At 54.4% G+C, this 26,905-nt stretch overlaps 3 protein-coding genes across 11 annotated transcripts; all 3 read right to left on the reverse strand.

Moving 5' to 3' along the window:
- Window positions 1–2,255: 2,255 nt before the first annotated feature.
- On the reverse strand, window positions 2,256–5,082 carry ENSA (endosulfine alpha). 2 transcript variants are annotated; one of them, XM_066985925.1, is made up of 3 exons: window positions 4,935–5,082; window positions 4,109–4,234; window positions 2,256–3,340 (listed from the first exon to the last, which is right to left on the reverse strand). In XM_066985925.1, the coding sequence occupies exons 1-3, from the start codon at window positions 4,989–4,991 to the stop codon at window positions 3,170–3,172; spliced, it is 354 nt and encodes a 117-aa protein (XP_066842026.1). In that variant the 5' UTR covers window positions 4,992–5,082; the 3' UTR covers window positions 2,256–3,169. The 2 variants fall into 2 exon arrangements, with proteins under 2 accessions (XP_066842026.1, XP_066842027.1); XM_066985926.1 differs by lacking the exon at window positions 4,935–5,082 and adding an exon at window positions 4,505–4,698.
- Window positions 5,083–6,286: 1,204 nt separating this feature from the next.
- On the reverse strand, window positions 6,287–11,332 carry GOLPH3L (golgi phosphoprotein 3 like). Its single transcript, XM_048054320.2, has 4 exons — window positions 10,557–11,332; window positions 7,836–7,967; window positions 7,557–7,671; window positions 6,287–7,260 (listed from the first exon to the last, which is right to left on the reverse strand). The coding sequence occupies exons 1-4, from the start codon at window positions 10,728–10,730 to the stop codon at window positions 6,833–6,835; spliced, it is 849 nt and encodes a 282-aa protein (XP_047910277.2). The 5' UTR covers window positions 10,731–11,332; the 3' UTR covers window positions 6,287–6,832.
- A 1,720-nt stretch (window positions 11,333–13,052) lies between these two features.
- On the reverse strand, window positions 13,053–26,696 carry HORMAD1 (HORMA domain containing 1). Of its 8 annotated transcripts, none has more exons than XM_048054317.2 (15): window positions 26,557–26,696; window positions 25,811–25,865; window positions 25,321–25,465; window positions 24,951–25,014; window positions 24,531–24,548; window positions 23,137–23,173; window positions 22,732–22,752; window positions 22,614–22,640; window positions 21,917–21,984; window positions 20,556–20,707; window positions 19,709–19,962; window positions 18,633–18,696; window positions 15,485–15,561; window positions 14,646–14,729; window positions 13,053–14,117 (listed from the first exon to the last, which is right to left on the reverse strand). In XM_048054317.2, the coding sequence occupies exons 2-15, from the start codon at window positions 25,841–25,843 to the stop codon at window positions 14,046–14,048; spliced, it is 1,116 nt and encodes a 371-aa protein (XP_047910274.2). In that variant the 5' UTR covers window positions 25,844–25,865; window positions 26,557–26,696; the 3' UTR covers window positions 13,053–14,045. The 8 variants fall into 8 exon arrangements, with proteins under 8 accessions (XP_047910274.2, XP_047910273.2, XP_047910272.2 ...); XM_048054316.2 differs by having other exon boundaries at window positions 26,492–26,690; XM_048054315.2 differs by having other exon boundaries at window positions 26,447–26,690.
- Window positions 26,697–26,905: the final 209 nt, after the last annotated feature.

The following is a 26,905-nucleotide window of genomic DNA, read 5'->3' on the forward strand; positions in this document are numbered from 1 at the left end:
TCCCACGTCCCCCTGCCCCCATCCGTGGTATCTCCGCATCCCCGGTGCCCCCCCCAATCCCCAGTGCCCCCACCCCCAGTGCCCGCACACCCCTGGTGTCCCCACACCCCTCATGTCGCCGTCCCCGGTGCCCCCATGTCCCCATTAACCCCATTCCCGGTGCCCCCACATCCCCAGTGCCCCCATCCCCAGTGCCTGCACGTCTCTGGTGTCCCCACACCCCTGATGTCCCCATCCCCGGTGCCCCCTTGTCCCCATTACCCCCATCCCCAGTGCCCAACGTTCCTGTTATCCCCCATCCCTGTTATCCCCACTCCCCTCATGTCCCCATCCCCAGTGCCCCCAGATCCCCATTATCCCCCATCCCCAGTACCCACACGTCCCTGGTGTCCCCAAACCCCTGATGTCCTCGTTACCCCCATCCCCGTTATCCCCACTCCCCTCATGTCCCCGTCCCCGGTGCCCCCATGTCCCCATTAACCCCATTCCCGGTGCCCCCACATCCCCAGTGCCCCCATCCCCGGTGCCTGCATGTCCCTGGTGTCCCCACACCCCTGATGTCCCCATCCTCGGTGCCCCCTCACCCCTGTTACCCCCATCCCTGGTGTCCCCCATCCCCATTACCCCCATCCCCAGTGCCCCACGTCCCCATTATCCCCCATTCCTGGTGCCCCCCCATCCCCAGTGCCCCCATCCCCAGTACCCGCATGCCCCTGGTGTCCCCACACCCCTGATGTCCCCATCCCCAGTGCCCCCATGTCCCCATTACCCCCATCCCTGTTATCCCCACTTCCCTCATCCCCATTACCCCCATCCCTGGTACCCCCACATCCCCAGAGCCCCCATCCCCAATACCCGCACGTCCCCGGTGTCCCCACACCCCTGATGTCCCCATCCCCGGTGCCCCACGTCCCCATTACCCCCATGCCCAGTGCCCAATGTTCCCGTTACCCCCCATCCCCGGTGCCCCCCCATCCCCGGTGTCCCCATCCCGGGGCAATCCCAGGCAACTGAGGGGCTTTGGGGCTCAACCCCCCACCCCCCCTCCGGCCTCATCAGGATTTTGTGCCTAAACAGGGGCAGGACGTTGGAAATGGGGGCCAAAATTCCCCCCCACCCCCCCGCGTCCCCCTTTGGGAGGTGGGGGGGACGTTGCCCCGCGGGAGGGGCCGTGCCCCGCTGCCACCCCGTCCAAAGGGCACGGGGAGGACGCCGGTGAAGGTGACGCCAGCCCCGGCCGCCGCGTCACCGCGACGTGACGAAAGCGGGACGCTGGGCACGGGGCCGCTTTCTGGTTCCTTTGGGCAGCGGGGAAAGCCAACAGCCCCCCCCACACACCCCAAAAAAAAAAGGGCCGCGGAAATCCCTGCCGGACCCCACCACAGGTGGCCGTGGGTTGGGGGGGGGATTTAAAACGCGGGGGAGGAAATCCCAACAGAGCCCCTCAGGCGGGTTTTTCCTCCGCCAGGTTGGGCAGCGAGGACCCCAGGGAGCGGCCGGCGTTTTTTGGGGGGGCCCCAAAGCGAAGCCTCCGTCACCATCCCGGGCGTCACCACCCGCCGGTGGGGACAGCGGAGGAGGAAGCTGCGGTTAGCCGATGTTGGGGGGGGGGAAAGGGGGAGCGGGGGGCACCGGGAACCCCCCAGCGCACGGCCCGGAGCTCGTTTGGAAGGCAGGAGGGGGAAAAATGTCTCTCCCGGTGCCCCCCCCGGGCTACTCAGCTGAGAAATGTTGCGGTGCTGGCACGGCTCGGCACAAGGGGATGGGTCTGGGGGTCCCCAATGGCCCCCAGCACCCTATGGGGGGGTACGGGGGTGCTTCAGACCCCCCCCCCACAAAGGAAGGGGATGAACAACGGGCAAACGTTGCTCAGCCAACCTGAAGCCCCCCCGGGTTTTCACCCGCCCCCTCCGGCACGCAGCTCAGCTGCCTCAGCCCCTCCTGCCTCAAAGCAACCCCATCGGAGCCCCCCCCCCCCCAAAAAAAAGCCCCTGGGCACCCCCACAGGGGGACGTGACCCCGCTCCACACTGCAGTCGCGTCCCGGAGCTGCTCTTGCTGTTTCTCACCCTCTGTCGTCACGGTCGCTTCCTCCCCCCGCGCTGGGGGAAGTCGCGGTGGCGGAGCTGTGCCCCCCCCGTCCCCACCCCGCACGGGGGCTTTGCATTTTTCCCCTATCTTGCCTCTTTTTTTTTTCCGCCCCCTTATTTTCATTTTAAAACCACGGCGCGCTAGAAAAGAGGAGAGCTGCAGGGGTACAAAATTATATAGATTTTTATATATAGGATTCGTTATCTATTTACAACCCAGCTGGGGCAGGCAGCGGAGCACGAGGCGGCCGCGCAGCCGCGGCCCTGGCCGGGTCGCGCAGGGACCCCGGAGGGGAGCCGAGGACACGGCGTGCCCGTCCCCCCCGCCCCGCTCCTTGTCCCCGCGGAGGGCAACGTCCCCGCTCTGCTCCTCGCCTGCCCTGCGGAGCGAAATCCCCTCCCTCGGGGTCTCTCCGAACCGCCCGGCGCCGAACGTGAGCGTTGGGAGCGGCCCCGGCGGGGATGGCGCTCGAAAACACGCCCCAGGAAAGCCGGACCCCTGCACGCGGCGCCGCCCGTTGTCCCCCTCCCGCGGTTTTCTCCCGTCCCCATGGGAATCCCTAAAGCCGACGGCGTCCGCTCGCCCTCCCCTTGCCTCTGGAAGCAGGGGGGGGACAGGACTCGGGGCGGGTTCAGCGCAGCCCTCGGGGCCCTTCTGCTGACCCCGCACAAAGCCCCTCGACCGCGCGGAGCGGGCGGCGCGCCCCGCAGCCACCGCGCCGCCCTCGCTTTGTTTTTCGAGCCTGAAACAAAAAGGCAAGAGGGGGGAAAAAAATATAAAATAAATCAAAAAAAATCACCTCCGCAAGCAGGGATGGTTCCCAACAGGGTGAAAACGAAGGCAGCAAACCGGCTCGCTAAAAGGAACTGCCCAACCCCATCCGCCAAGCGTGTCCCGGGCTACTGACACCTCTTCTAGGGCCTGGCGTGTGTTTGCCGTAAATACTCATAAGCTACGCGGATTCTGGTGCTCCCAGCCCTACGGTACAGTGACGTTCAATCCGATTAACCGAAAGAAAAAGGAAAACGAGGAGAAAAAACAAACAAACAAAAAAAAAAAAACCAGCCTGTGAGCGCAGGCTACCCGGCCAGCTTGCTGGTCACAAGCGAGGATTTTCGCTGCGGGAGGTCCTGCGGCGTGGGGATGTGGTCTCCCGTCACCAGGTTCTTGTCGGGCCCCGCGCTCGGCAGCTGCTTGTTCTTCATCTTCGCCTTGGCCATGTTGTAGTCGCCGGAATCGAAGTATTTTTGCTGAAAAAAGGGGGAGGGGGGGGGGACTTGGGTTATTTTGAAGAGGTTCGCGGCACTCGCAGCGGGGGGACGGCCGGGACGCGCGCGTGGGGCCACGAGCGAGGTTCTTTACGGTGCTGCCAGGGGTGGTGCACAAAACCAGACCCCAAGGGGAAAGGCACAGCTGATTTAGTCCATGCCGAGCAGCGAACAGACGACCCGCTGGCACAAAGGCAGATTTTCGCCCCAGGCAGCACAGCCTGGCCCGCGCCAGGGCTTCTGCTGGCGCCACGCAGGTGGCGGACAGGATCCCGCGGCCGAAACCGAGCAGGGAAAAAAGCCTGCCTCGTGCCAAGCGATTAAGTAACCCTCTTTTTATTTATTTTTTTTTTCTCTCGCTTTAGGAACTGGCACCTAAACCCAACATTCCCAGCGTTTGCGTCGGTGGGAGAGCAGGCGCGGAGGCCGCTCTGGCCGCAGGGAAGGCAGCACCGAGCCAGCCCCAGTGCGGCGGCGAGGGGCCATCGTGCGTTCGGAGCTGGGGAGAAGGGATCCTCTCAGAAGGGATTTGGGTTTCCTGCCCCAGCCTCTGTGAGGAGGAGAGCCAGCAGCAGCAACCCCAGCGGCTACAGCTGGCTCTCGGAGGAGGATTTAATTACTTTTCCAGGGAGCGCGGTGAGAGGTTTTACGCTGAGGTGCGGCTCTCTGACTCGCTGGCGTTCCCCGTGCCCTTTGCACCAGGGCAGAGCCCGGGGAAGGGAGAAAAGGTCGCGGCCGAGCAATAAATACCCCTTTCTGCAGCCTCTTCATCAGGAAGTCGGAGCCTCCGGGCTTCTGGCCCAGGTTGGGGTATTTCGCCTTCAGCTTCGCCTCTTCCGCCCTCTCGGGGATGACGATTTCCTTCTCTTGCGCATCCTGAAAAACCAGAGGGGACTGAAGGCGCTCCAGCCCCGCGGGGAAACAAAACGCACCCGCGACACCGCGACGGGATCTCCGCCGGGCTTCAAACGCTGCCGACGGCCGCTGGGAGAGCTTCCTCCCCCGAGCAGCGGCTCGGAGGAAGGCTCGGAAGCGGCTCGGAGGCTGTTCCGAGCCATTTGTCGTGGCCAGCAGGGCTCGGTGCTGGCAGAGCCAGGTGGGGACCTGGCTCGGTGGCACCGCGGGGACGGGCTCGCGTGCTCTGACCTCGGGGAGCAGCGCCCTACGGGCAGCGCCGGTGCAGGCGGGTCCCCCGGGTAAGCCCAGGGCAGCTCTCACCGCTGCTCGCGGCATCCCCCCGCGGCACGGCACGGCACGGCTCGGGCCTTTTCGCCCCGCTGCCCCCTGCGGGGACCGGGACCGGGACCAGCCCTGCGAGGGGTCCGGAGTCCGGGGTCCCCGGCCCCCGGCCCCGCACCCCCACTATCCCACAACCCCCCGCGCTCCCCTCCCCCACAAGCCACCTTTTCCCCGCCTCTCCCGGAAGTCCCGCCCCCCAGGCCCGCCCCGCAGCCAATGAGAGGTCGGCGTTACTGAGAAGGAAAGCGGCAGCAAGCAATCAGCCAGCGGGGAGGTGAAGATTGACGCGCTGCCGAGCCAATAGGGAGCCCCGAGGGCTCGCCGCGGGGGTTCCCACCTGTTTTTCCTGCCCGGGTTCCTCCGTGCGGGTGCCGGTGCCGAGCGGGGCGGCCATGGCGGGGAGCGGCGACCCCGGTGGATCCACGCTGCCTCCGCGCTGCCTCCGCGCCGCCCGGCCCCGCTCTCTGCTCCAAAATGGCCGCTGCCGCCCCCTGCCGCCTCGGCAGTCTGACGGACAGGCGGCCGTCCAATGGGAGCGGGGAGGAGGGCGCGCTGATATCATCGCCAACCAATCAGCGCCCGCGGGGGGCGGGGAGAAGGGCGGGGCTTAGCCGCCCCAGCTGGAGCTGCGGCGGGCCAATGGGAAGTGAGGCAGCGTGAGCGGGGAGGGGGAGCCCCTCAGCTTGATTGACGCTGGGGAGAACCAATAGGCAGAAGGACTGAGGCCGGGGGCCCAATGAGCGGGCGGGAGGGGCGGGGGTTAGGCTCGGCTGCAGGACCAGGCCCGGGCGCCTCCTGGCGGGGCGCAGCCGCCCCTTGGAGCCCTCAGAGCTCCCAGTGCCCCACAGCGGCCCCCAGTGCTCCCAGGACCCCCCCAGTGCTCCCAGTACCCCCAGTATCCCCAAGCACTCCCACTGACCCCCCCCCAGTGCTCCCAGTGTCCTCAATGGGGCATCGTCCTGATGGCCCTGCGCTGGCCTCACGGCCCTGTAATGTCCCCATGGCCCCGCCACAGCCTTGTGGCCCTATAACGTCCCCACGGCCGTATAACATCCCCCCGGCCCTGCGCTGATCCCACGGCCCATAATTTTCTCATGTCCTGCAATGTCTCCATAGCCCCCAAATCTCCCCATGTCCCAGTTCCCCATAGCACCGTAATATCCGCATGTCCCTGTATTGTCCCATGTCCCACAATGTCCCCACGTCCCAAAATGTCCCCATGTCCCACAATGTCCCCATGTTCCACGGTGTCCCCATGTCCCACAATGTCCCCACGTCCCAAAATGTCCTCATGTCCCACAATGTCCCCATGTCCCACAATGTCCCCATGTCCCAAAATGTCCCCATGGCCCTGCACTGTCCCCACGGCCCATAATTTCCTCAAGTCCCACAACGTCTCCACAGCCCTGAAATGTCCCCATGGCCCTACGTTATCCCCACGTCCTACCGCGTCCCCACGCTGTCCCCATGGCCCCGTGCCATCCTCACGCCCCCACGTTGTGCTGCGGGCTCCTCGCCCACGCTCCCCACAGGCACCGGCACCGACCTGCTGCTTCCCTGCTGGCCCCAGGAAGGTGCCCACGAGGATCTGCGTCCCTGGGGACAGGCCTGGGCCTCACAGAGGAGCCCTGGGGCGCAGGAGCCCAGCCTGGGGTGCCCCCGTGCCACCGGCAGCACCGAGGACCTGCCTTCCACCACCAAACCCTTTTATTAGAAGGAGCAGTTGGAACCGCCGCGATGGCAAGCTACGGGTTTAAATACCCAGAAACACATTCATATTCACTTTGGGGAGTCAAAGTGGCAGAGCAGAAAGGAAAATAATAATAATTAAAACAAACAAAAATCACAGTGAGCTCTTCCCCTTCCTAAAAAGAACTGCACAGCAGCACAGCCCGGAGGCTCGGGGCCGCCCCACAATCGCACGCAGGGGAAGGAGGTGAAGGGGGGGCCTGGGCCGTTCCTGAGGGGGGTCTGACCCCCTTCCCATCGCGATTTGGCCGGCGGAGCGCTTCAGTGCCGCCACAGCAGGCATTCAGCGCTGCCGGTGGCCGTCACCTCCGCTCCCTGGAGGCACCGGCCTCTGTTTGCAGCGGCCCCGGGGCCTCATGCCCGCCCCGAGCCCTGCGGGGAGAGCTGGGCCCTGCAGAGCAGAGCCTCCCGCTACCACCCCGCGCCAAGGGAGCCCGTGGCCTCGCGCCGAGGCAGGCGAAGCTCCGCCGCCCACCCTGCGGGGCCTCAGGCCTTGTTGAAGGCCGCCAGGATGGCCCAGATCATCTCCGTGCCTCTGCCTTTGGCAGCTTCCACCTCCGGATCTGCGTCAAGGACCTCCTTGGTCCTGTTCATCGCCACCTCGTACCGGTCGTCCGGCAGGCTGCTGAAAGCGTTCTCCAGCACATCCGAGGAGTGGGCGAGCACCAGGAGAGCCAGAGTCCTGCGGTCCATGCGGTGCGGGTCACCCGCCCAGCGCTCCAGCACGCCTTCCTGCAGCCTCTTGAGCAAGCGTTGCTTCTCGGCGGCGTTGCTGACGGGGTGCGTGGTCATGTCGAAGAGGAGGAAGTTCTGCTTCTCCGTGGTGAGGATGCCTTTCTCCACCAGGTTCTTGGCGATGCGCTCGCGCACGTTCCGCAGCTGGTACTGCAGCTTGAAGGGGTTCCAGGTCTCCCCTGAGGAGAAGCAAACCGTGTTGGAGGCCGGGGTGGATGGAGCCTGGCTCAGCCCCAGGCTGCCCGGAGGAGCCGTGGGTGCCCCATCCCTGGGGGGGCCCAAGGCCAGGCTGGATGGGGCTGGGGGCAGGAACGAGGTGGGCTTTGAGCTCCCCACCAAGCCAAGCCAACCCAAGCCAACCCAAGCCAACCCAAGCCAAGGCAACCCAACCCAACCCAACCCAACCCAACCCAACCCAACCCAACCCAACCCAACCCGTGCCAGGACTCTGTGCCTCCTCTCTCGCTGCGCCTACCCGTGAGCAGCTCTATCCAGGTCTGCACCGTTTCTGCAGGCTCCGTGGCCTTGATGTGCCGTAGGGTCTCGTCCAGCAGGATGTCGCCAGTTGGAGTGTCCGACTTCAGGTGCACCTGGGGGGCCAAAAGGACGAGGCGCCATCAGGCTGGGACGGGGGCAGGCACTGAAGCATGCCGCAAAGCCACCGCGGGGCGTGGGTATGTATGCGGGGGGGACGCACGGGATGGCCGGCACCCATGGCACCGCCTCACCCCTTCGGCCCCATCGCTGCCATCACCTTCCTGTCCAGCAGCCGCTTCTTCCTGGTGGTGAGGGGCTCCAGCTGGATGCGGCCCCGCAGTGCCAGCTCGACGAGGATGCCGCCGCGCAGACCGGGGGAGATGCAGTCGTTCCAGAAGGAGGTGTAGCCCTGCGGGGAAGGGGACACGTGTGACGCTGGGGACAGGCGGCCGGAGCCCCACCGCAGTCCTCAGTGCCGTGTCCAGGGACCCCCACCCCCAATGTCCCCTCACAGAATCAAAGAATCACAGAATCACCAAGGGTGGAAAAGCCCTCCAGGATCATCTGGTCCAACTGTCCCCCTACCACCAATGTCACCCACTAAACCATGTCCCCAAGCACCACGTCCAACCTTTCCTTGAACACCCCCAGGGACGGTGACTCCACCACCTCCCTGGGCAACCCGTCCCAATGCCTGACCGCTCTTTCTGAGAAGAAATGGCTCCTCATTTCCAGCCTGAACCTCCCCTGGTGCAACTTGAGGCCATTCCTTCCAGTCCTTTCATCATGGAAAGGGCCGCAATGGGCTGGGCAGTGCTCGAGTCGGGCCAAACTCGACACATTTCACACCAGGCACTCTTTTTGGAGCCCTGCCCTGAGAAGCACGGGCTCCCAAGTCCGTATGGTGCTGGGCAGAGCAACAAGAAGGTGCAGGGGGCTGGAAAACATGGTCCTGGAGGGACTGCTGGTTGCATGGGGTTCTCAGTCTGGGAAGAGAAGGTCTGAAAGCAGGATGAGGTAAGCAGGCCCCAAGGCATAAAAACCAGCTGCAAAATGAAGGGAACGGCCTCTTCCCCGCCTCCACCGCATGGCAGACAGAGGCCGGGGCTGCAGCTGCGACGGAAGAGATTCAGGATGGCCCCAGGACAAACTCACTGCGCCCGAAGGGTGGATGGGGCCGGGTGCTGTGCCCCGTTCCTGGCCCTCGCTCCCTTTTCTTGGTGCTTTTCTTTGAGAAAATGGGCAGGAAGGGGGGAAAGGGCAGCTCTAACAGCCGCCGGGAGACCACAGACAAAGCAACCCAAGAAGCCTTTCCCAAGGCAGAAAGGCCAAGAGCTTGCGGCCTCCTACGTAGAAGCTTTTATAGTCGATATGGGCAACCTCCTGTCCCCAGCGTGTCTGTTTGTACAGCGCATCTGGACACCGGGCTGTTCAGCTTGCTCAGCACAGAGAGTCATAAAATAAATTAAAACCTTTATTTGCTTTCTTCACTTCCTTGTGAGTGAAGACAAAGCAACCCTTCACACTTGCCCTGCTAAGACGTGCCGATTTCCTTCCATGGGCGACGCACTGTGGTTTGGTTTTTTTGCACGTGCCCTTTAGGAACCAGTTCTCTGAAAAAGGGCACAGAGGTGACCGAAGATTTCGGTTCGTTGGGCTGGAAGGCACATTTTGCCCCGAAAACTTTAAGGGGGCTGAAATCAGAGAAGTTGAAAGCTCCTTGGCTAATATCAGCTCCTGAAATCAGACCGGTCACAAATGCTGGTGTGCATCCAGTGTCCCCTACATGGACAGACTGGTACTTAAAATAATGAAATTGCATTGCGGGCTCATTGGGTTTGGCTAAAATTCTCTTTTTAATATATATTTTTTTAATTTTCCCCTGCTCATCAAACCATGAGGGTGGACCATGAGGTCTGCTGCCTGTGTCTTCCCTTCAGGTGGAGAAACACGGAAGGACAGGATGAAAAACAAATAAAGAAAGTGTGAGACAAGTCTTTCTCTTATCTATTGTGCTCTCCTAACTTCCTGGTGGCTGGAGGGCCAGTCCCAGGAATACATAAACCGCACCAAGAATGCTTAACGTAGCCCAGGAATGAAGGAAACCGTGCCACGCTGCTCTCAAATATTTGCTCCCAAGTTATTTCCGTGATGCTCCCCGGATAGCCCTGCTCTCCTCTTACTCCCTGCTGAGCTTGGCAAGCCCTCAGCTACTGGCCAGCAGCCCCCTGCCGCATCCGTGCCTGCCAGAAAACCACGGCCAGAGCAGGGCTGGGGGCATGAGGCACCCGCCCAGGCTCATCCAAGGACCAGCGGGGCCCCCGGGGATGGAAGCACAGGCACCCTGCACCCCTCTGCACGTGTCGCTGCCTCAGGAAGCGCCTCGGGCCCCCGCTGAGCCTCCCCTTGCCTCATTTTCCCCATTTTGGCTGAGGGAAGGAGCAGTAGCGCCGTGCCCCAGACCAGGAGATAGATTTAGATGCAGGCATTGACACGGAGGAAGCAGAAAGGTGCCGAGCGGGGCCTTCCCCGCTGTGGGGCTGATAAGCAAGAGCCCCGATCGCCCCCGGCGCTGCCCGAGCAGGGAACGACAGCCCCCGGGGAGCTCATCCCGCTCCAGCCACTTTCTGTCGCCTTGCCCTCTTCCCTCAAAACCTGCCCCCGCCGTTTCTCAAAGAGGGTTCTGGCGAAGAGCAAACGGCGCAGGGGCATCTCCGCGCTCCCGTCGGGGCTGCCACACGAGGTGGGGCCCCCGCTGCCCCACGCCCTCGGTGCCGGCAGCGAGCACAAGCGGGTGGCCGCCGCGCCGCGCCGCCCTGCCCTGTTCCCCCCACAGCTCCCCGCAGCCTCTGCGGGCCGCCCTCGCCGCTCAGCCCGAGGGAGGTTTGAGCTCGGCGGGCAGAGGCTGCTGCGGAGGGACCCGAGGAAGCCACGAAGCCTCCACCACGAGGCCGCGGGTTTCCCTTGAAGACCTTTAGGACCTGCAGCCTCCCTTCACCTGCTTGTCCTTCAGTCCCAGGAGCAGCACCTCCTCCATCAGCGTCAGGCGGGTGCCTTTGGAGTCGTCGTCCTCCGGGTCTCTCTCCGCGGCCGCCTCTTCCTCGTCGTCCAGCTTCTTGCCCGCGCTCCCACCCGCCTCGGTGCGGCGGCCCCGGTGCGTCAGCGTCGTCATCCCCACCCGCGGCCGGGCCGAGGACCACGCACGAGGGGGGCTGCGGCTGGGACCGGGCCTCCAGAGGCGTCGGCGAGGCGATGGGAGGCTTCGCCCTTGCTCCCCGGGGGGGGGATCGCAGCTCGCCCGCCCGCCCCGCGATGGCTGTACAAGAGTCACCGGCGGGGAGCGGCCGCCCGTCGCCCCGTGACGTGTTTGAAGCAGGCGGCTGTGCCTCCACGGAGGCGGCGAGACATCGGGTCGGTGACCGAGCCTTCACGCCCCGGCGACCTCCGGCCTGGCGATGGGGTTAAGAACCCGGTTCACGCCCGGGGACTGGCGGCAGCCCCCCGGGGCAGCCCAGCTTCTTCTCGGGATGTATCCCGGTGCCCTCCGAGCCTCCCCTGGCCCCAAGAGCTGAGCCCGGAGCCTCGCTCGCAAGTCCGGAGAGCGGCCGGGGGCGAGGGCCGGGGCTGGGCAAGGAGTCGAGGGGCCGGGGCCGAGGACTGCGGGCTGCAGAGGGGTCCCCGGGCCGGTGCGGGAAGCGAACCCGGGACAGCGCTCCCCGGGCTCCGGTAAAGTCCAGCGGGGGGCCCCGGCCCCGGGGAACGGGGGTTGAGCCCGGCCCGGAGCCGCCAATGAGCGCGGGGGGGGCGGCCCCGGACGGCCCCGGGGGGGGCGGCGCCGGCTGCGGCCGGGACAAGGCGTGTGCGGGGCGTGCAAGGAGCGTGCGAGGGGCGTGCTGCTTGTGCAAGGCGTGTGCAGGGTGTGCAAGGCGCGTGCTGCTTGTGCAAGGCGTGTGCAGGGTGTGCAAGGGGCATGCTGCTTGTGCAAGGCGTGTGCGGGGCGTGCAAGGAGCGTGCGAGGGGCGTGCTGCTTGTGCAAGGAGTGTGTAAGGCATGTGCAGGGGGCATGCTGCTTGTGCAAGGCGTGTGCAGGGCGTGCAAGGGGCATGCTGCTTGTGCAAGGCGTGTGCGGGGCGTGCAAGGAGCGTGCGAGGGGCGTGCTGCTTGTGCAAGGAGTGTGTAAGGCATGTGCAGGGGGCATGCTGCTTGTGCAAGGCGTGTGCAGGGTGTGCAAGGGGCATGCTGCTTGTGCAAGGCATGTGCAAAGCATGTGCAGGGCGTGCAAGGGGCATGCTGCTTGTGCAAGGTGTGTGCAAGGGGCATGGTGCTTGTGCAAGGCGTGTTCAGGGCATACAAGGAGAGTTCAAGGGGCATGCTGCTTGTGCAAGGTGTGTGCAAGGGGCATGGTGCTTGTGCAAGGCGTGTGCAGGGTGTGCAAGGCGTGTGCAGGGTATGCAAGGCATGTGCAGGGCGTACAAGGAGAGTTCAAGGGGCATGCTGCTTGTGCAAGGCGTGTGCAGGATGTGCAAGGCACGTGGTGCTTGTGCAAGGAGTGTGCAAGACGTGCAGGGTGTGCAAGGGGCATGCTGCTTGTGCAAGGTGTGCAAGGGGCATGGTGCTTGTGCAAGGCGTGTGCATGGTATGCAAGGCGCATGGTGCTTGTGCAAGGCGTGTGCAAGGCGTGCAAGGTGCATGCTGCTTGTGCAGAACATGTAAGACATCAAGGCTTGTACAGGACGTGTGCAAGGCTTGTGCAGGGCGTGGAAGGCGTGCAAGACGTGTCGCACGCTGGGGTGAGGGGAAGGCTGTGCACGGGCACCGGGGTGAGCGCAGACACAGGAATCAACGCTGCCAGAGCCGAAAGGGGGCTACAGGAAGGCTGGGGGGAGACTCTTTGTCAGGGGGTGCAGCGGGGGGGGCAGGGTAACGGCTCGAGGCAGAAGAGGGCAGGTTTGGGTCAGGTATCGGGAAGAAATCCTGCCCCAGGAGGGCGGCGAGGCCCTGGTGCAGGCTGCCCGGAGGAGCTGGGGGTGCCCAAGGCCTTGCTGGATGGGGCTGGGGACAGGAACGAGGTGGGTTTTGAGGTCTCTGCCAACCCAACCCTTTCTCCAACTCTGCGGTCAAGAGTTGCAGAGGAAATCCTGTTAAATCAAACCGCAAAGCTGACGAAACCTGAGGCGACGCACTGGCAGCTTGTGCTAATTAAATCCTGCTCACCCGGTTCAGCGCGGTGAAGAGAAACGCGTGGCTGCGACCCACACCTCGCCCCACACCTCGCTGCGGGTCACACGTAGGGCATGGGGCAGCACCGGGGGCTCTCAGCACCACGACCGGAGCTGGAGATCCCCCGCGGGGCTGCACCGTACCCGTGCCCCCGCTGCCCGGCCAAGGAAAGTTCCACATCTGCGGGGTTTCACCCCGTTTGCTTCCCCCCCCCCCCCCGTTTTCTTAAGACCACTAAGCGCACTCCAACCAGAACGTGAAAGAAACACGCAGCCACAAATCGAATGCTGTTTTAATGGACAAATACGATAAAAAGATGTCAGTTTAAATTCAAATATATCAAGAAATGTTCAGCTATCCACATCCGAACACAGGAGCTGTGCAACAGCTTCACTCCAATTCTTCTACACTACATGCAAAAACACCAATTAATTTTGGCAGAACAATCCAGCACCTTTTCCAATTCCTGCAATTAATCATTTCTGATCCATGCAGGCTTCTCTTTCAAATCATCTCACAGCCTGAGAACAGACGCCTGACAGAGGTTCATACCATTTGTAAATACCTACGTAAATCTGTACACAAATCCTGGTATTTTGGCATGAAATACGTGGTGAAAGGTATGAAGAATGCTTATTGTTTGTCTGGTGCCTTTGGTCTGGAAAAAAATGGATCAAACATCCGTAACTGTTCTAGTTCTGTTTGCTTTGTAGTAAAACCAAGAATTGTAACACAGCTTAACAGCTTTCCTAAACTTGCTCCAGAAATTAAGAAACCTGCTCCAGAAATTAAGAAACCTGCTCCAGAAATTAACCCCGAGACTCGAGGATTTTGGGCCCCATAGGGCAGGTTCTGACCAAGGGGTTCCTCAGCTTTGCAATACAGCCCAGAAAACGTTACCAGTGAAATCTCTCACTGCAGTTAACGAACGTACACAAGCGCCATCAGGATTTAAGCACGTTGTTAGCAGGGAGCCAAATCCCCCAAATCACCTTTGTTACAGATTTTTTTTTTATTTTTTATTCCAGAGTTACATCAGTAGCCAGCCGCTATCTTTCCTGACGGGGATACAACCTCCTATAGAAAGGAACTTCTGATTTATTCCACAGGGCTTCTTGGTAGATTTTTCCTTAGAATCCACAACATTTTGACTGCAAATAGAACAAGGTCCCTGAAAGAACGTTTAAATATTAACAATCGCATTGAACAACCGAACGGAGGTGGTGTGGAGAAGCACCCTGGAAGCCGACAGCCGGGAGAGGGGCGTCTAAAACTGCTCCTTCGGCTCACTGATTTTTCTCCTTTTTGGCAGCACGTCTTGACTGGACGAGGGTTCGGCCTGCAGGGAGAAACCACGCACAGCGTTACAGGTCATGGTGCTGCGTGGGCTGCTCCTTGCTGCCACCACGTCTAACGAGGGGGAAAATCCACCCCGAACCCGGGTGCGCGAGGTGCTGAGCACTCGCGCTGCTCCCCACTGCACACTCAGAGGTTTTAACACCCGAAAGCAACATCTGGGCACCGAAGTTTTTCCAGCACGACCCCCCCGGCGGCTGAGGAAAGAGCAGGGGATTTATTTACGCTACAAGGGCAGTGCCCCCGCGTGCTGCAGCTTCAGGCAACGCGCCCCAAGCCCAGCTCCTGGAGCACCGTGCCACCTTCCGACCTCCATCTGGGCATTTCTGACTCGCACACCTACGCTCTGCAGCACCTCTGCTGCTTTAAAGCAACTGCCTCGTCTAAATTCTAGCATTGTTTCATTTTCTTCCAGCATGAATTGTAACAAAGGTTGGAGTTTTACTCACTGCTTGCAATAGAAAAAAAAGTCTTAGAGAAGAACAGGAATAGAAGAAAACCTGATACTAACAGTGTAGATTTGAAATATCTTCCCGCTTCTTGTCCTGCTCTCTGACACATTAAGTTCAGATGTCTTACTTGCCAAATGATCAACCTAAAATGAGAAAATAAATGCTTGTGACAGCAGTAAAAAAAAAAAAATACGCATCAGAGGGTTCAGTGCGCAGAGAGATTTGGCTCTGCTCACCATAGCACTTTACCTGAAATTTAAATTCAGGAGTATTTTGCAATGAAATCAACAGTGCTACTTACAGGCAGGGGTAACAGCCCTGGCAGATCAAAGCATCAGTTTTTTACACAATAAACCACTCAGTTACCTGGGACTACCCTGCACTAAGAAATCTTAGGGACCTGCATTTGAAGTAGTCCCCCACATTTAAATTATAACATTTTGCCCTTCCCCCCCCCCCAGGGAATATACTCTGAGTTTTAAGCCTGAGGAATAAGGCTGTATCTTAAGTTTTAATCAACATCATAAAAATCCAGTTTTGATCTGCTGGAATTAGAAGAGAAATTTCTGTTAGGCAGAGTGCTTAGTTACAGCAATTTATAAACACGGGAAATTGCTTTTCCATTTCTTGTAGCATCAGTCAGACCAGCTGTTTAGTTTGAAAACTGATCAGAGCACCAGCCTTTGGTTATTCCTTCTGATTGCTGTAGAATATTAACCACTTTTGTAAGACACTGGAAATTAAAATCTTAACGTGCTCTATTGCTGAAAATACTGTTGTAAATAAACCTTCAGCAGATTGCTGATTAATCACTTGAGTTAACCCAAAATATGGAGTCGAAAGAAGCTTCACAAAAGCTCGAGGAAAAGTTGAAGATGGCAGAGTGTGGTTTCCATACCTGGCGATTGGAAACGTACAGACTCCTGTTCTCTCCAGCCTTCGTAACTTCATCCCCTCCACGAGGGAAACTCGGGTCTATAAAAGTTGTTAAATAACAAAGCACACGGTCGACAATGCACCAACAGCCTCTTACCACCGCAACACTTTGACACGAGGAGAACGCGCGCTTCTGTGTGATACAGACTCGCACGTACCCTTTGGGAGGACGGGCTCGATCCCCAAATTCTCAATGTACTGCTCAATGCCCGTCTACATCACAGCTTGCTTGTGAGGATAAAGCCTCACGGGTCGGTTTTGTACTTCTGGCAGGCTCCTGCCCGTTCCAAACCACTGTCAGCAGGTGGCTGGTGCTTCGTAACCCAGCCACATGCAGCTGAGGACCTCTGCCCGCAGCTCCTGGTCACAGAGACCAGGCAGGAGGAGGAAAGAATGAGCTCTGAGAGCGGGAGAGGTTTCTTTTTTGTTGCTTCTAATCCACTGTGTTTTTCCACATATAAGCACAAACTGGTTAGAGGCGACAAACAGGTTCTTCAGGCAGGGAAATGACTAACTGAAGTATTTCTGGATGACAACCGCATTTTTCTGGCAGTCTCGCAGGTCCCATAAAAAAGCATTATACCAACCCTGTAAGACAAGCTATTCATCATACTTTTACATTTATTTTTATTTGTTTTTGAATTCTGGTGAATTCTAAAAGCACATAAAAGCTGGATAGCTTTCAGTGGGTATTGCAATTCTGCAGCCTACTTACATCAAGAGAAAAAGTGGTTTACATGCGCTCTTTCCTACGCACTTCCACGATTATTTTTCAACAGCATGGGAATATGAAGCTGTTTTGGAGAAGTTGCACATTTCTGAAAAACAACTGTAATGCCACTATTTAAATACAGAGCCTGTGCAGTGTCGGACTTTGATACCCCAACACATTTAAAAAAAAAAAATCTAGGCTCAATTTGCTTTGTCCAACTGCCTCTGCAAGCACTCAGACACCGCAACAGCCCCAACGAGTTGCTTGCTGTGATGGGGTTTGGAGGACCAAAAGCCTTAGAACTAACATGGCTGCTGGTTTTAGTTACATGGGGAGGAATGTCTGGCAGTTTTTAATGGAAAAATAAGGCGTTATTGCAGTCTGCAGAGCCAGAGTTAACACTTCAAAGCAGGTATAACTTAGGGGAAATACATAAGGAGAACAAACAGGGCAAGCAGCAGCAATAATGGGTATTTCTTCTATGAGCACCATGCATTTATCTCCACAGCAGCCTCTGCATCTACAACAGGAAAACATTTTATCACGGCTTCTGATCCAAAGGCTTCCTTCACCCCCAATTTTGGTTGTAAAGTGCTTTTTTAAAAAACAAAACAAAACAAAACAAACTTGTCTTGAGCAGCCTGTTCTTTTGGCTATCCTGTTTTACATGGGAGTATCAACATTCCAGAGCGTACTTGTCTACATTATCTCTGCTTAATCTTCTCTCCAAAAGGGCACTTCGTTCCTCTTTCATCCTTCCTTGCTGTGTTTGAAATAGTTGATGTACAGCAAGCGGGCGCCAGCATGGCCTGGGTGCCTCCCGGTCGCTTCAGAGCTCTGCAAGCAGCGGTTCGCCCTGCAGCTGGGCAGCCTAGGGGCTCAGACTTTGCTGTCTAAGGGAACCCAGAGGGAAATCGTTTGCTGCTTTTCCTCCTCGTTTCTCTGAAGTCTTAAGAGGGAAGCTTCTGCTGGGAGACGCCCAAGGACAGCGTTTGCTGTACCATGTTTTGAACCAGAGACAGTCTGGGTTGGCATAAGGGATGCTGAGTAAGAAAGCCCGAGTGCTCCCAGGGAGCATGCCTGGTAGCGGCTGCGGTCAGGCTGATGCAGCCGGGGTGTTGTTTTATTGGCGTTTCTGCATTCGGAGCTTACAGCTGAGGACGTTTTACATGACTCATGCAAGCCAGCAGCACAGGCTATTTATAAAGGGTAAGAACTTCAACACCACCAGTGCTGTTCTTCAGCAGCCAGGATCGGTAGGTACTTCCCAACGAGCTGCGTTAACAGGAAGGACGTAACTGCTGATCGATAAAAAGGGAGAAGGAAGCTTTATCTTGTGGTGTTAGTTTATCAGAGTAAGACTTCATTCATATTCTCCGCAGAATTCTCAGTTGAACTGCTTATGGACGTTGCACAAAACTTCAATAAAACACGTTAATATCTTTGGTACTTTCTGAAGTACTGCCGGGTAGGCTTCACCTTGGACTTTGCTTTTTGCTGCTGCTCACATTGCATGCATAGTTTTACGCTGACAGATAAATGTTAGGATTTTACTTGGAGAAAACTCAGCTTTGCCAGAACTTGTACCCACTAAAACTAAACCAGTTTAAAAAATATTAGCAATAACTTGTGATTAGCGAAGCACTTCGTGTAGCCAGTGTGAGAAAAGGGCCACTGGAAGCAGCCAGAAAAGCCACTGAAGTAGCCGAGGGCACAGGCACGATCACACGATGAACCATAAAACTTATCTAAGTTCCTGACTGTACCAGGAATAGCAAACCATTGCGATGAACTGCTGTGAGAAGAACGTGCATTGTATGCAGAGGTATTTTCACACGGATATAATTCAGCCCACCACAAATTAAACTCTCCTGTGCACGTGAGCCCTGATGGCCTTCATTCGTTCACGATCACGCAGACTGAAGCAGGTATGGGCTGCAGAATCACACTACTGGCCTACCGTGGTCAGAGCATAATGAGAAAGGTGGCTAGAAGTGGTGTTTTGCCAAATTTAGACTCTAAAGTCTGTAATAACAGGCTCAAGAGCACCTGGGACTACTCCAGCAAGCGTTATCTTAACATTAAATCCATTAATAAAAACAAAGTAATAAAAAATCAAGTGGCAAAAGATTTCTTCTAAATATATAACACGTTCGGTTTAGCTTATCTGATAAAATAGAAGATCATGATTTCAGAGCAGAAAAACAGAAATGGCTGTTTCCTAACAAAGTGCTTCACAGAACAGATCCATAATAAAACAAAGGCACAGCAACGTGCATGAGGAAAACACTGCAAATCTGAATACAGCAGCCTACATCAGAAAACTGAGTATTTCTTAGAGTAGCATCAGGAAAGAGGCACAAACTGAAGAGACTTGAAAAATAGATATAAATTTTACCTTGAGCTTCCAAAGTATTTACGTGATTATTATCTTCCACTTTATTATCTAACACGGGGTCTTCCTAGATTAAGGAAAAGGTCCGTCACTTACAGCAGACATAAAGAAAAGTTTCTACTCATAAAAGCTTAGCAACAGATCTCATTGGATGGATTCTTGGTGAAACAAACTGCTTTAAAATAATCAAAGATGATACGGGACATACAGACTAGCTCAGCGTTAGTTATCAATGCAAGCATACATTTAATTCAATTACTGAAAAACCTGTCCAGGATATTAAAACCTTAACAGATGCTAGGAGAAAACCATCGGTGCACCAGCTGCTGCCTTTGTGTTGCTGGCGAAGCAGCGATGGAGCCGTGCAGAGAGGCAGGGGCTGCCAAACTGCTGCTGGGGAGGCACTGGTAAGGAGGACGAGCCAGAAGCCCTGAAGCTCCGTTCTCACCTATGGCCAGTATGGATCAGCAGAGGATTTCTGCACCCAACAGCCCCTAAGTGTCCCCTGCCGCCTGCCCAACGCTCAGCGCCATCTCAGAGGCTCCGGCACCAGCAGGACGCGTGAGCCTGTCGGCACGTTCAGATTTGGCTCTGCTTTTCCTGAGAGAAATCCCAATCCAGATCCAAACTGAGCCACAGCATCCCCAGCTGGGTTTACCCTGCGGTCCAAGAGCAAATTCAGCCCCGGTCAGCACCGCCTGGCCGCAGTGGATCGCTCGGGACGGGCACGAGACAGCGGCAGGGAGGTTTCAGGGTGGCTGGAGCTGAGCAAGCAGCCAAGTGTACCCGCAGCACACCGCTGCTTCCTCCCTTGCTGCTCCTCTCCTGCCTCGGAGGGCTCCCAGCAGCTCGGGCATTGCGCTGACGCGCTTGTTCCATACTGCTTTAACGACAGACTGCCAACTGGAGAAGTACAATTAGAAGTGTGCTGAATACCTGCTGTGATACTTCAGTGTACCTGGAAATACCACGTCCCTTATTAAGATTGTCGTAACAGGCGCAGTAGGATTAACAGCCCCTTTCTAGAACATAAACCACAACACATTTCAATAAGCTGCACAAAGCACGCGAGCTCTTACATCCATGGGCTGGCTTTCTTCTGGAACCTCTCTGTCCACTCTGAGCACCTGGAGGGGCAGGTCAGTATCTCCTTGCTTCAGCATGCTCTCCTCGGCGTTTTCCATCCTCTGTTTGTCAGTTGTCACTTTAACTTTCAGCATGTGAAAAGGCGTCGGCACTTCACCCATGTTAAGATGCATTGGCTCTCCCTCAAATATCATCCCCTCACATTCACCCTCCTTAAAACCAGGAGGCTGGTAATCAGGTGGTGTAACTGCAGGGAAGAACACACGAGGTGTTGCATTGTAATAAAACGTGCTCCTGTCAAATTAATCTCAGCTTGTGCAGCTAAAAGACTTTTCTTCTTTAAATGCAGAGCTATTCATGAAAATTGTCTTGGGGGAGGGAATGATCAATACTCCATTTCAACTCCGTGAAGTTCTTTTTCCCCTACACAAAACTATTTGAAACAGTTATATATATGAAAGGAGACGAACTAGAAACTCCGATTTTTCACTTCATAGCAGTAATAGGCACTGAAAGCAGAAGCTAGTGTCAACCATTTAAACAGTTAAAATAGAACTAATCTGGCAAACATATCGCATCCTAATATACTGAGGTAAACTCCACTCGTTTTAAAACCCCACTGAAATCCTTGCTCCAATGAAGTCAGTCGTAAGACTGTACTCCTACAGAGAGATCAGATCTGTGCCCCTTGGATTTTAGAAACCGTCACAAGAAATAATTAAACACGGGAAAATTTAACAAGTCCCAGCCACCACAAGGATTATACATGAAAATATTTCTCTGTATTGTTTTCAAACGTCTAAGCACAGTTGATAAATAGAGGTAACAGGAAAACACTACCTTCATCGTAATAAAACAGCTTCATGGTCAGGCAGACATCATTTGGTAACGGACCTAGGTTTTGCATCAGAACGTAAATCTTGCGGATGAGGAGGATGCTCGCTTTCTTGGTGTCTGCACAGGTGATTGGGGAATCACTCCCCTTATTCTTGCTAGAAATGGACAAAGCGTTCAGATTTTTTTATACAGACCAAATGGTTTCAGTATTACAGTACACAGACACGCTGGAGAAGTAGACATCCCATCGCTGAGATCACAAGGACTGCAGTTCCTACCACCACCTAGGTGAGCTGCGCGCTCTCTGTCCCTTGTAAGATCAAATTCTGAGCCAGGAACGTCAGGGAAGCGTTGGGGTGCAGCAGCTGTGACCGACAGCTATATTTTATGTTACACAATGCTTAAAAACCACACAGATCTGAAAGAGAAGTTGGTACGTTTGAAAGCCCCGACCCTGCTAGGTCTCACACGCTTGCAGTATTTCAGGGGCAGCAAGTAACACTCCTGGCTTTGACAGGGAAGCTGCCTGAGGGACTCCTGGCATCCGGCTCCGCAACATCCAACTCGTGTTGTACAAGCAGCTGCCCCAAACTCTACCTTACCGTCACTAAAAACGGAGAGGTCTTGCTCTGCTGCCTGCTCCCTCCTCCTCACAGCCACCTTCCCAGCTGCGTTCCCTGGAACTTGTTAACATCTTTACAAGAGCCTGAATATTTCCCAGAAATCTACCCCAGGTTAGAGAGGTGTCAGAGGACCTGAACAGCCAGCCTAAGGCAAGTAACCGCCAGTTATTTCACAAGGCAACACGGCCTTTTGGAGGCACACCCGAAACACTCCGCAGACACTTCTCTTTCCCCGCAGGGTGGCAAGGAAGCGGGACTTATTTTCAAATCAGCCTAGTGCACGAAGCCAGCCTGCAGCGGCTGCCTCCCACCTCCTGCCACCACGCGACTTTCAGAGGGACGTAACCAAACTCAGGCCAAAGGATTGCAGCACTGTAGCCCACTCTGTTGTGTTTTTTTTTTTTTAGTTTAAAATCATTTTATGCCAGAGAAAAACTGGAAGGAGTACGTTACGCAAGGAAAGAACTTGTCACATTTCAATATTTGTTTAGAACAAGCTACTTCCTTGTAGCTAAGAAACATCTTCTGACTGCACATTTAACAAATACCCTCGTGCTATGCTAAAACAATTCACTGTGTTTTAAAAATAGCCTAACTAATAAGGACACATTGATAAAATTAGTCTTAAGATCCAGATTTAAAAGAGCAAAAGCCAACCGGAAAATCTGAAGTTCTTACATTCGGGTTGGTGCACACAGCGAACTTTAAAGCTACAGAGCAGAACAGCCCCGGTGACAGTACCTGCTGAAATTCAGGAGCGGCCCATTGTGGGTGTACTTGAATTTGAAGTGATAACATTCAGTAATTGTCTGCAAACAAACAGCAATTATTAAAGTTGTCAAGCAAACAGCTACTGCTGCTGCTTCTACTCAGTCACCTATTAACTTCGTATTTAAACAAAACGATGATAGCTCTTAGCTCCCAGCCTCTAATACAGCATAGGAATACTTCAACAGCTTTAATGCACGCTATATGAATCAAATCAAACCAAAAATCTAAAGTTCCCCCCCGGAACCACCACAATGAAATATTTTAAAAGAAACTTCAGCAGAAGTTTTTAGAATTAAATATTCTCTCCAAATTTCAATTGCTATGAAACTACTCCACACACCCCACAGACAGGGGGACAGCGGTTAGTTATGGATTTTCCCCCACGAAGAGCCACGGGTTTGTTACACGGAGTTAGGACGATGGATTCTTTACAGACACTGAACTCTGCAACCGTACTCTGCACTGGCTTGAGAGTAACCTGACAGAAGATGCTCAAAGGCAATGTAGAGCAATTCTTATTAGCTCTGCTGATGTCTACATTTAGCATTTTAAGCTTTTTTTTAATGTCCATTGGTGAGAAAATTCAGTCCTACTGCTCGTATACAGGCATGCCTCACTCTGCCTATGCTATCATTAGTCATCAAGGAAATTATTCCACCAGATTTACCTGAGGATCTTCCGGATGGGTATAGACCTGGATTTTTAAAAGTAAAGACAGGAAACAGATTAAGAACTGTACACACATTTAAGCACGTAGAGTAGTGCCTTACTTTTGACGTACTTACCGCTAGGACAATCATTCTTAGCTGTTGGAAACATAATTAAAGCAAAAAAAAATTAGATACACTCTACAGCCTATTTCTGCTTACCAAGCTGCTTTGTTTCTTTAGCTCTCAAAACCAATTATGACCACTGTAGGCCTATTTGAAGAAATCAAGCTCTTCATATGCTTAGCTCATCTGTTTAAGAAAGAATTCGCTTTACTGGCTTAAGAATATCCCGAAGTATCCCTGACTAAGTGTTTCTACACACAAAGAACACTATCCTGAGACGTAGCTAACTATTATAGCATGCTAAAGCAGAGCTACCCCGTAACCAGAAAGTCCTACAACTACCGTGGCAGGTAGTGGAATTATATAAACGAACATTCCCATACACTTAAAGTAATCAAGCGATACTAGAAGACTTACATATTTCTTCTGCAAGGCATCATAGCATCCTAACATCCTGCAAAAATCAAATAAGATTGTCCGTCTAGTCCTGATTAAAATATCCCCACAAAATTAAAGTCTTTGTATAGTCTTGCTACTGCTGTAGCAAAAATAATGCTTATTCCATTATGTCTCTTTTATTAATAATAAAAACTTTCACTTACAAATAAAAATATAATCTATAAGGAAATAAAACAATGCAATTGTGCGCTTATTGTCAAACTTTATGTATGGATTCACAAATCAGTTTATGGATACTTAGCTGAACATGGGCATCTCTGAAGCACAAAGGAGTTATTATTTAGCTGCTGGAATTTTATGCAAACAGTACACCAAAACTTACTGTAATTTCTCCTACAGTTCTTTTGAATACGGTCAACGAGCAGGCGTTATTTATGGCGTGTCCACGGTGCTGAGTTACAGAACGCTGCTCACCTGTAAGCGACGAAGTGCTTGCACAAGCCCTTGCCAGCATCCCCAGGCTGCTGTGCCACTGCCCTCGCACGCTGACGCTCGGTGCGCGAGGGCAGGGCGACCTGCCGGCTGCTGCCCAGTCCCCTCTGCCGCAGGAGATGAGCACAGGCCACGGGTTACAGGGAGGAGGCCGTTCCCATCTCCGAGTGACCCAGTCACACCTCCGACCTCACAGCTCAGCATCTCCAGCACCTCAAGGCAGCCCCAGCTGCTGAACTGCTTTGTTTCTAAATGCTCGATCTCTCGTTCTGGTTTAAGTGCGAAAACAACAAAGGCGGCTTTTAGGGAGGTCCTAAAAATAGGAAAGTGTCCTCCTAAAAATAGGAAAGTGTCCTCCTAAAAATAGGAATGTGTCCTCCTAAAAATAGGAATGTGTCCTCTCAACGTCCTGATGCAGCTTGAGCTTGACCACAACACGTTCTGTGCGTGGACAGTGACTCCAGTTTGTTTCCTAAAGGGTTCGATGCAGCTTGCTGTGGGATCCTGTGCATGAAGTTGCTGCATCCTTCCCTCTATCCTACAGGACCGAGAGGGAAACCTTCCTTCTCGAAGGAAATCAAAGCCACACCTGGAGGCGCCCAGTAGCGAAACAACTGCAGGCAACACCTCAGGAATCAGAGGGCATCCCGGCTGTGAAAAAGTTTGAGGTACTTAGGCCCATTCTCCAGCACAGCTGTGAAGGAATCCATTTCCCCAGGCAGACAAGAACCACCCCAGGTGCCCTTTGCCTTATCTACACCTTTCTAAACAGCAGGGAGGGCAGCCAGGAACGAATCTAATTGTTAACAGAAAGGAAAACAAATACCTCTAGTCCCACCTGAATGTGTGAACGTGCAAGAGGACCACCATCTGCAGAGCCAACTCTGGTTTGGAATAGGAATGCCCACAGTACCACTTACACAAAGTTAGAGCCAGACCTTTAAACGCAAGATGCAGAAGAGCAACAGGTTCATTTTTCATGGGAAGGCTGCACCCCCTAGCCAGCTACAGAGGAATCGCCCGTCGGATTTTTTTGCATCCATCTGCACCTTGAGCGTTCTCCTGTACCCACGGAAACCAAACATGAAGCACGCTCACACTAAACAATGACTGGCGCTCTGTTAAACACTGAGCTGTAAGCTTTCTAGAAGAGGAACTAAAGAAATCAATTACAGCTTTACCAAAACGCATGCATTTTTATTTTCCAAGTAGAAAACTGCTACTAAAAGCACTGCCTGTGCAGTTTTTTACTTGCAGAAAGTGAAATTTTCTTTATAGTTGCAAGCTAGAAAGGTATCTTTCCGAGCTCACACACCACGTAAGTGTTCTAGTTGACATACCATTTCACCAGCTGAGTAGAGCCAGGACAGTTCTTGTCTTCCCTCAGGATTTTGACACACAGATCTCAAAAGAACAACAACAAAAAAAATCCTTAAGGACAAAATTATGACACGAAAAGTGAAGTTCATTCTCCAGAATTGTATGTTAAAAGTATACTATCATTTACATTGCTTTAAATATTCTAATTCCTGAATCAGCATCAGCCCTATCTTTAATAAAACTCGGTAATTACATTAGCAAAGTTTCATTACAGTCATGAGAAATAGCTACTGCCTTTAATTAAACGAACCCAGCGTCTTTAAAACCACCAGCTTAACAACCACCCTGTGCCACTGTATCACGCAAAGCAGCTTGCAAAGAGCCTGTTACCATCCAGGTATCTCGTCCCATAGGCACTTTCAGGAAATATCCCTCTCAGATAGGTGATGCAGGACACTGCCACTGCCAAGAGCCTCTTCACGAGCGTCAGGGATTGCTGTTCAGTGGTTATTTTATTAGGGAACACAACCGCACTCTGAAAGAGAAAAATAGCTTTCAACATCAAACATCCAGACTGCAGCCTGCTCCGCTGCCTTTTTAATTGACAAGTATTGATAAAACTAAGCATTTTCTTAACACTTGGTGTTACTACGTTTTTAGGACATTGCTGATTTCTACCAAGCGTATGACCGCGAAGTTCAGACTTTTATTTTGCTATTTTGCTACTGAGCACCTTTATGCACAGTTAAGTGTTGAATTAGCCCATAATTTTCAAACGCAGAAAGCTTACAAAGCACCTGGGTGCTTTATTTCAGCTAAGATTCACTACGTTTTTCTTTATTCAAATAGCACGCTGTGCTGAAACACGAGAAAATCATACCGCGCAGTTCTTCTGCTTCTGAGCAGTTGCCATTCTGCTGATTTTACTCTTCTGGCTGTTAAGAAAACATCCGCGTTAACGCACACACGACCGCTGCTCGGGAGTGCATTAAGCCCACGCTGCAGCTATTCGGTTTTATTTGGTTTTATCGATCCAGTAGCTGAATCTACAGGTGGTTCCTGGGCAATCTACCTCCATCAGTAAACAAACAGTAATTTAAATGAAACAGTACAGGAGGCCTTATCTAGCGATTGGCAGCATTAGACACAGGCTTTTTCACTTGAAACTACATAGGGAAAAGTTGTATGAGCTAAGAGCAGAGATGCACGTGCGTGAGCGAAACCCACCCCAACCACCACCTCCCCCCTGTGTGTGTCAACACAGAGCAGCTCCCCATATATAATTAAAATATTTGGGGCCTATTGTCATTATATAAGTGGGCCTTTGAAAGAGATCCTATGATACGTTAACACCAGCCAAAGCCAAACCATTCGGCTTTTGGCCAACGCCCCCAGACTTCGGTTGTTTTCCTTCACCATTTAAATGAAAACACACAGAAACAGAACTTTTTTTTTCTGTTCAACCACTTTTTGACAACCTCTGACATTCAGTGGTTTAAGCATATGCTATGCACACCCCAAACAAGCCTTCCACGCTCCTGTTTCTTGAAGTGAGATGCACCTATGATGAAGGAAGGTAATCCCTTCCCTTTGCAGCCCAGAAAATACACCAGGTTGGAGATACACCTCCAGGAAATACACCACCAGGTTGACTAGGCCGCCCACAACAAGCAAAAGGGCCTGGCAGAGACTCGCCCACAGCGTCCGCCCTCAACACTCCCCCCACACCGCTCCTCAGAACGCAACGAGCGCGGCCCGCCCCCTCCCCTCCGCTTTTATAGCCCGCGAGGGCCGTGTGCAAAACAGGGCGGGGCTACGAGCTCTGCACGCGGCTCCGCGGGCCGTGCGCAGCCCCGCCTCTTCTCTCAGGCGGCACAGGGGCCGTGCGCAAAGCTCCCAGTACCCTCCCAGTACCCTCCCAGTACCCTCCCAGTACCCTCCCAGTACCCTCCCAGTACCCTCCCAGTACCCTCCC

This window comes from Anser cygnoides, chromosome 33 (genome assembly GCF_040182565.1).
Source record: "Anser cygnoides isolate HZ-2024a breed goose chromosome 33, Taihu_goose_T2T_genome, whole genome shotgun sequence".
Lineage (NCBI taxonomy): Eukaryota > Metazoa > Chordata > Aves > Anseriformes > Anatidae > Anser > Anser cygnoides.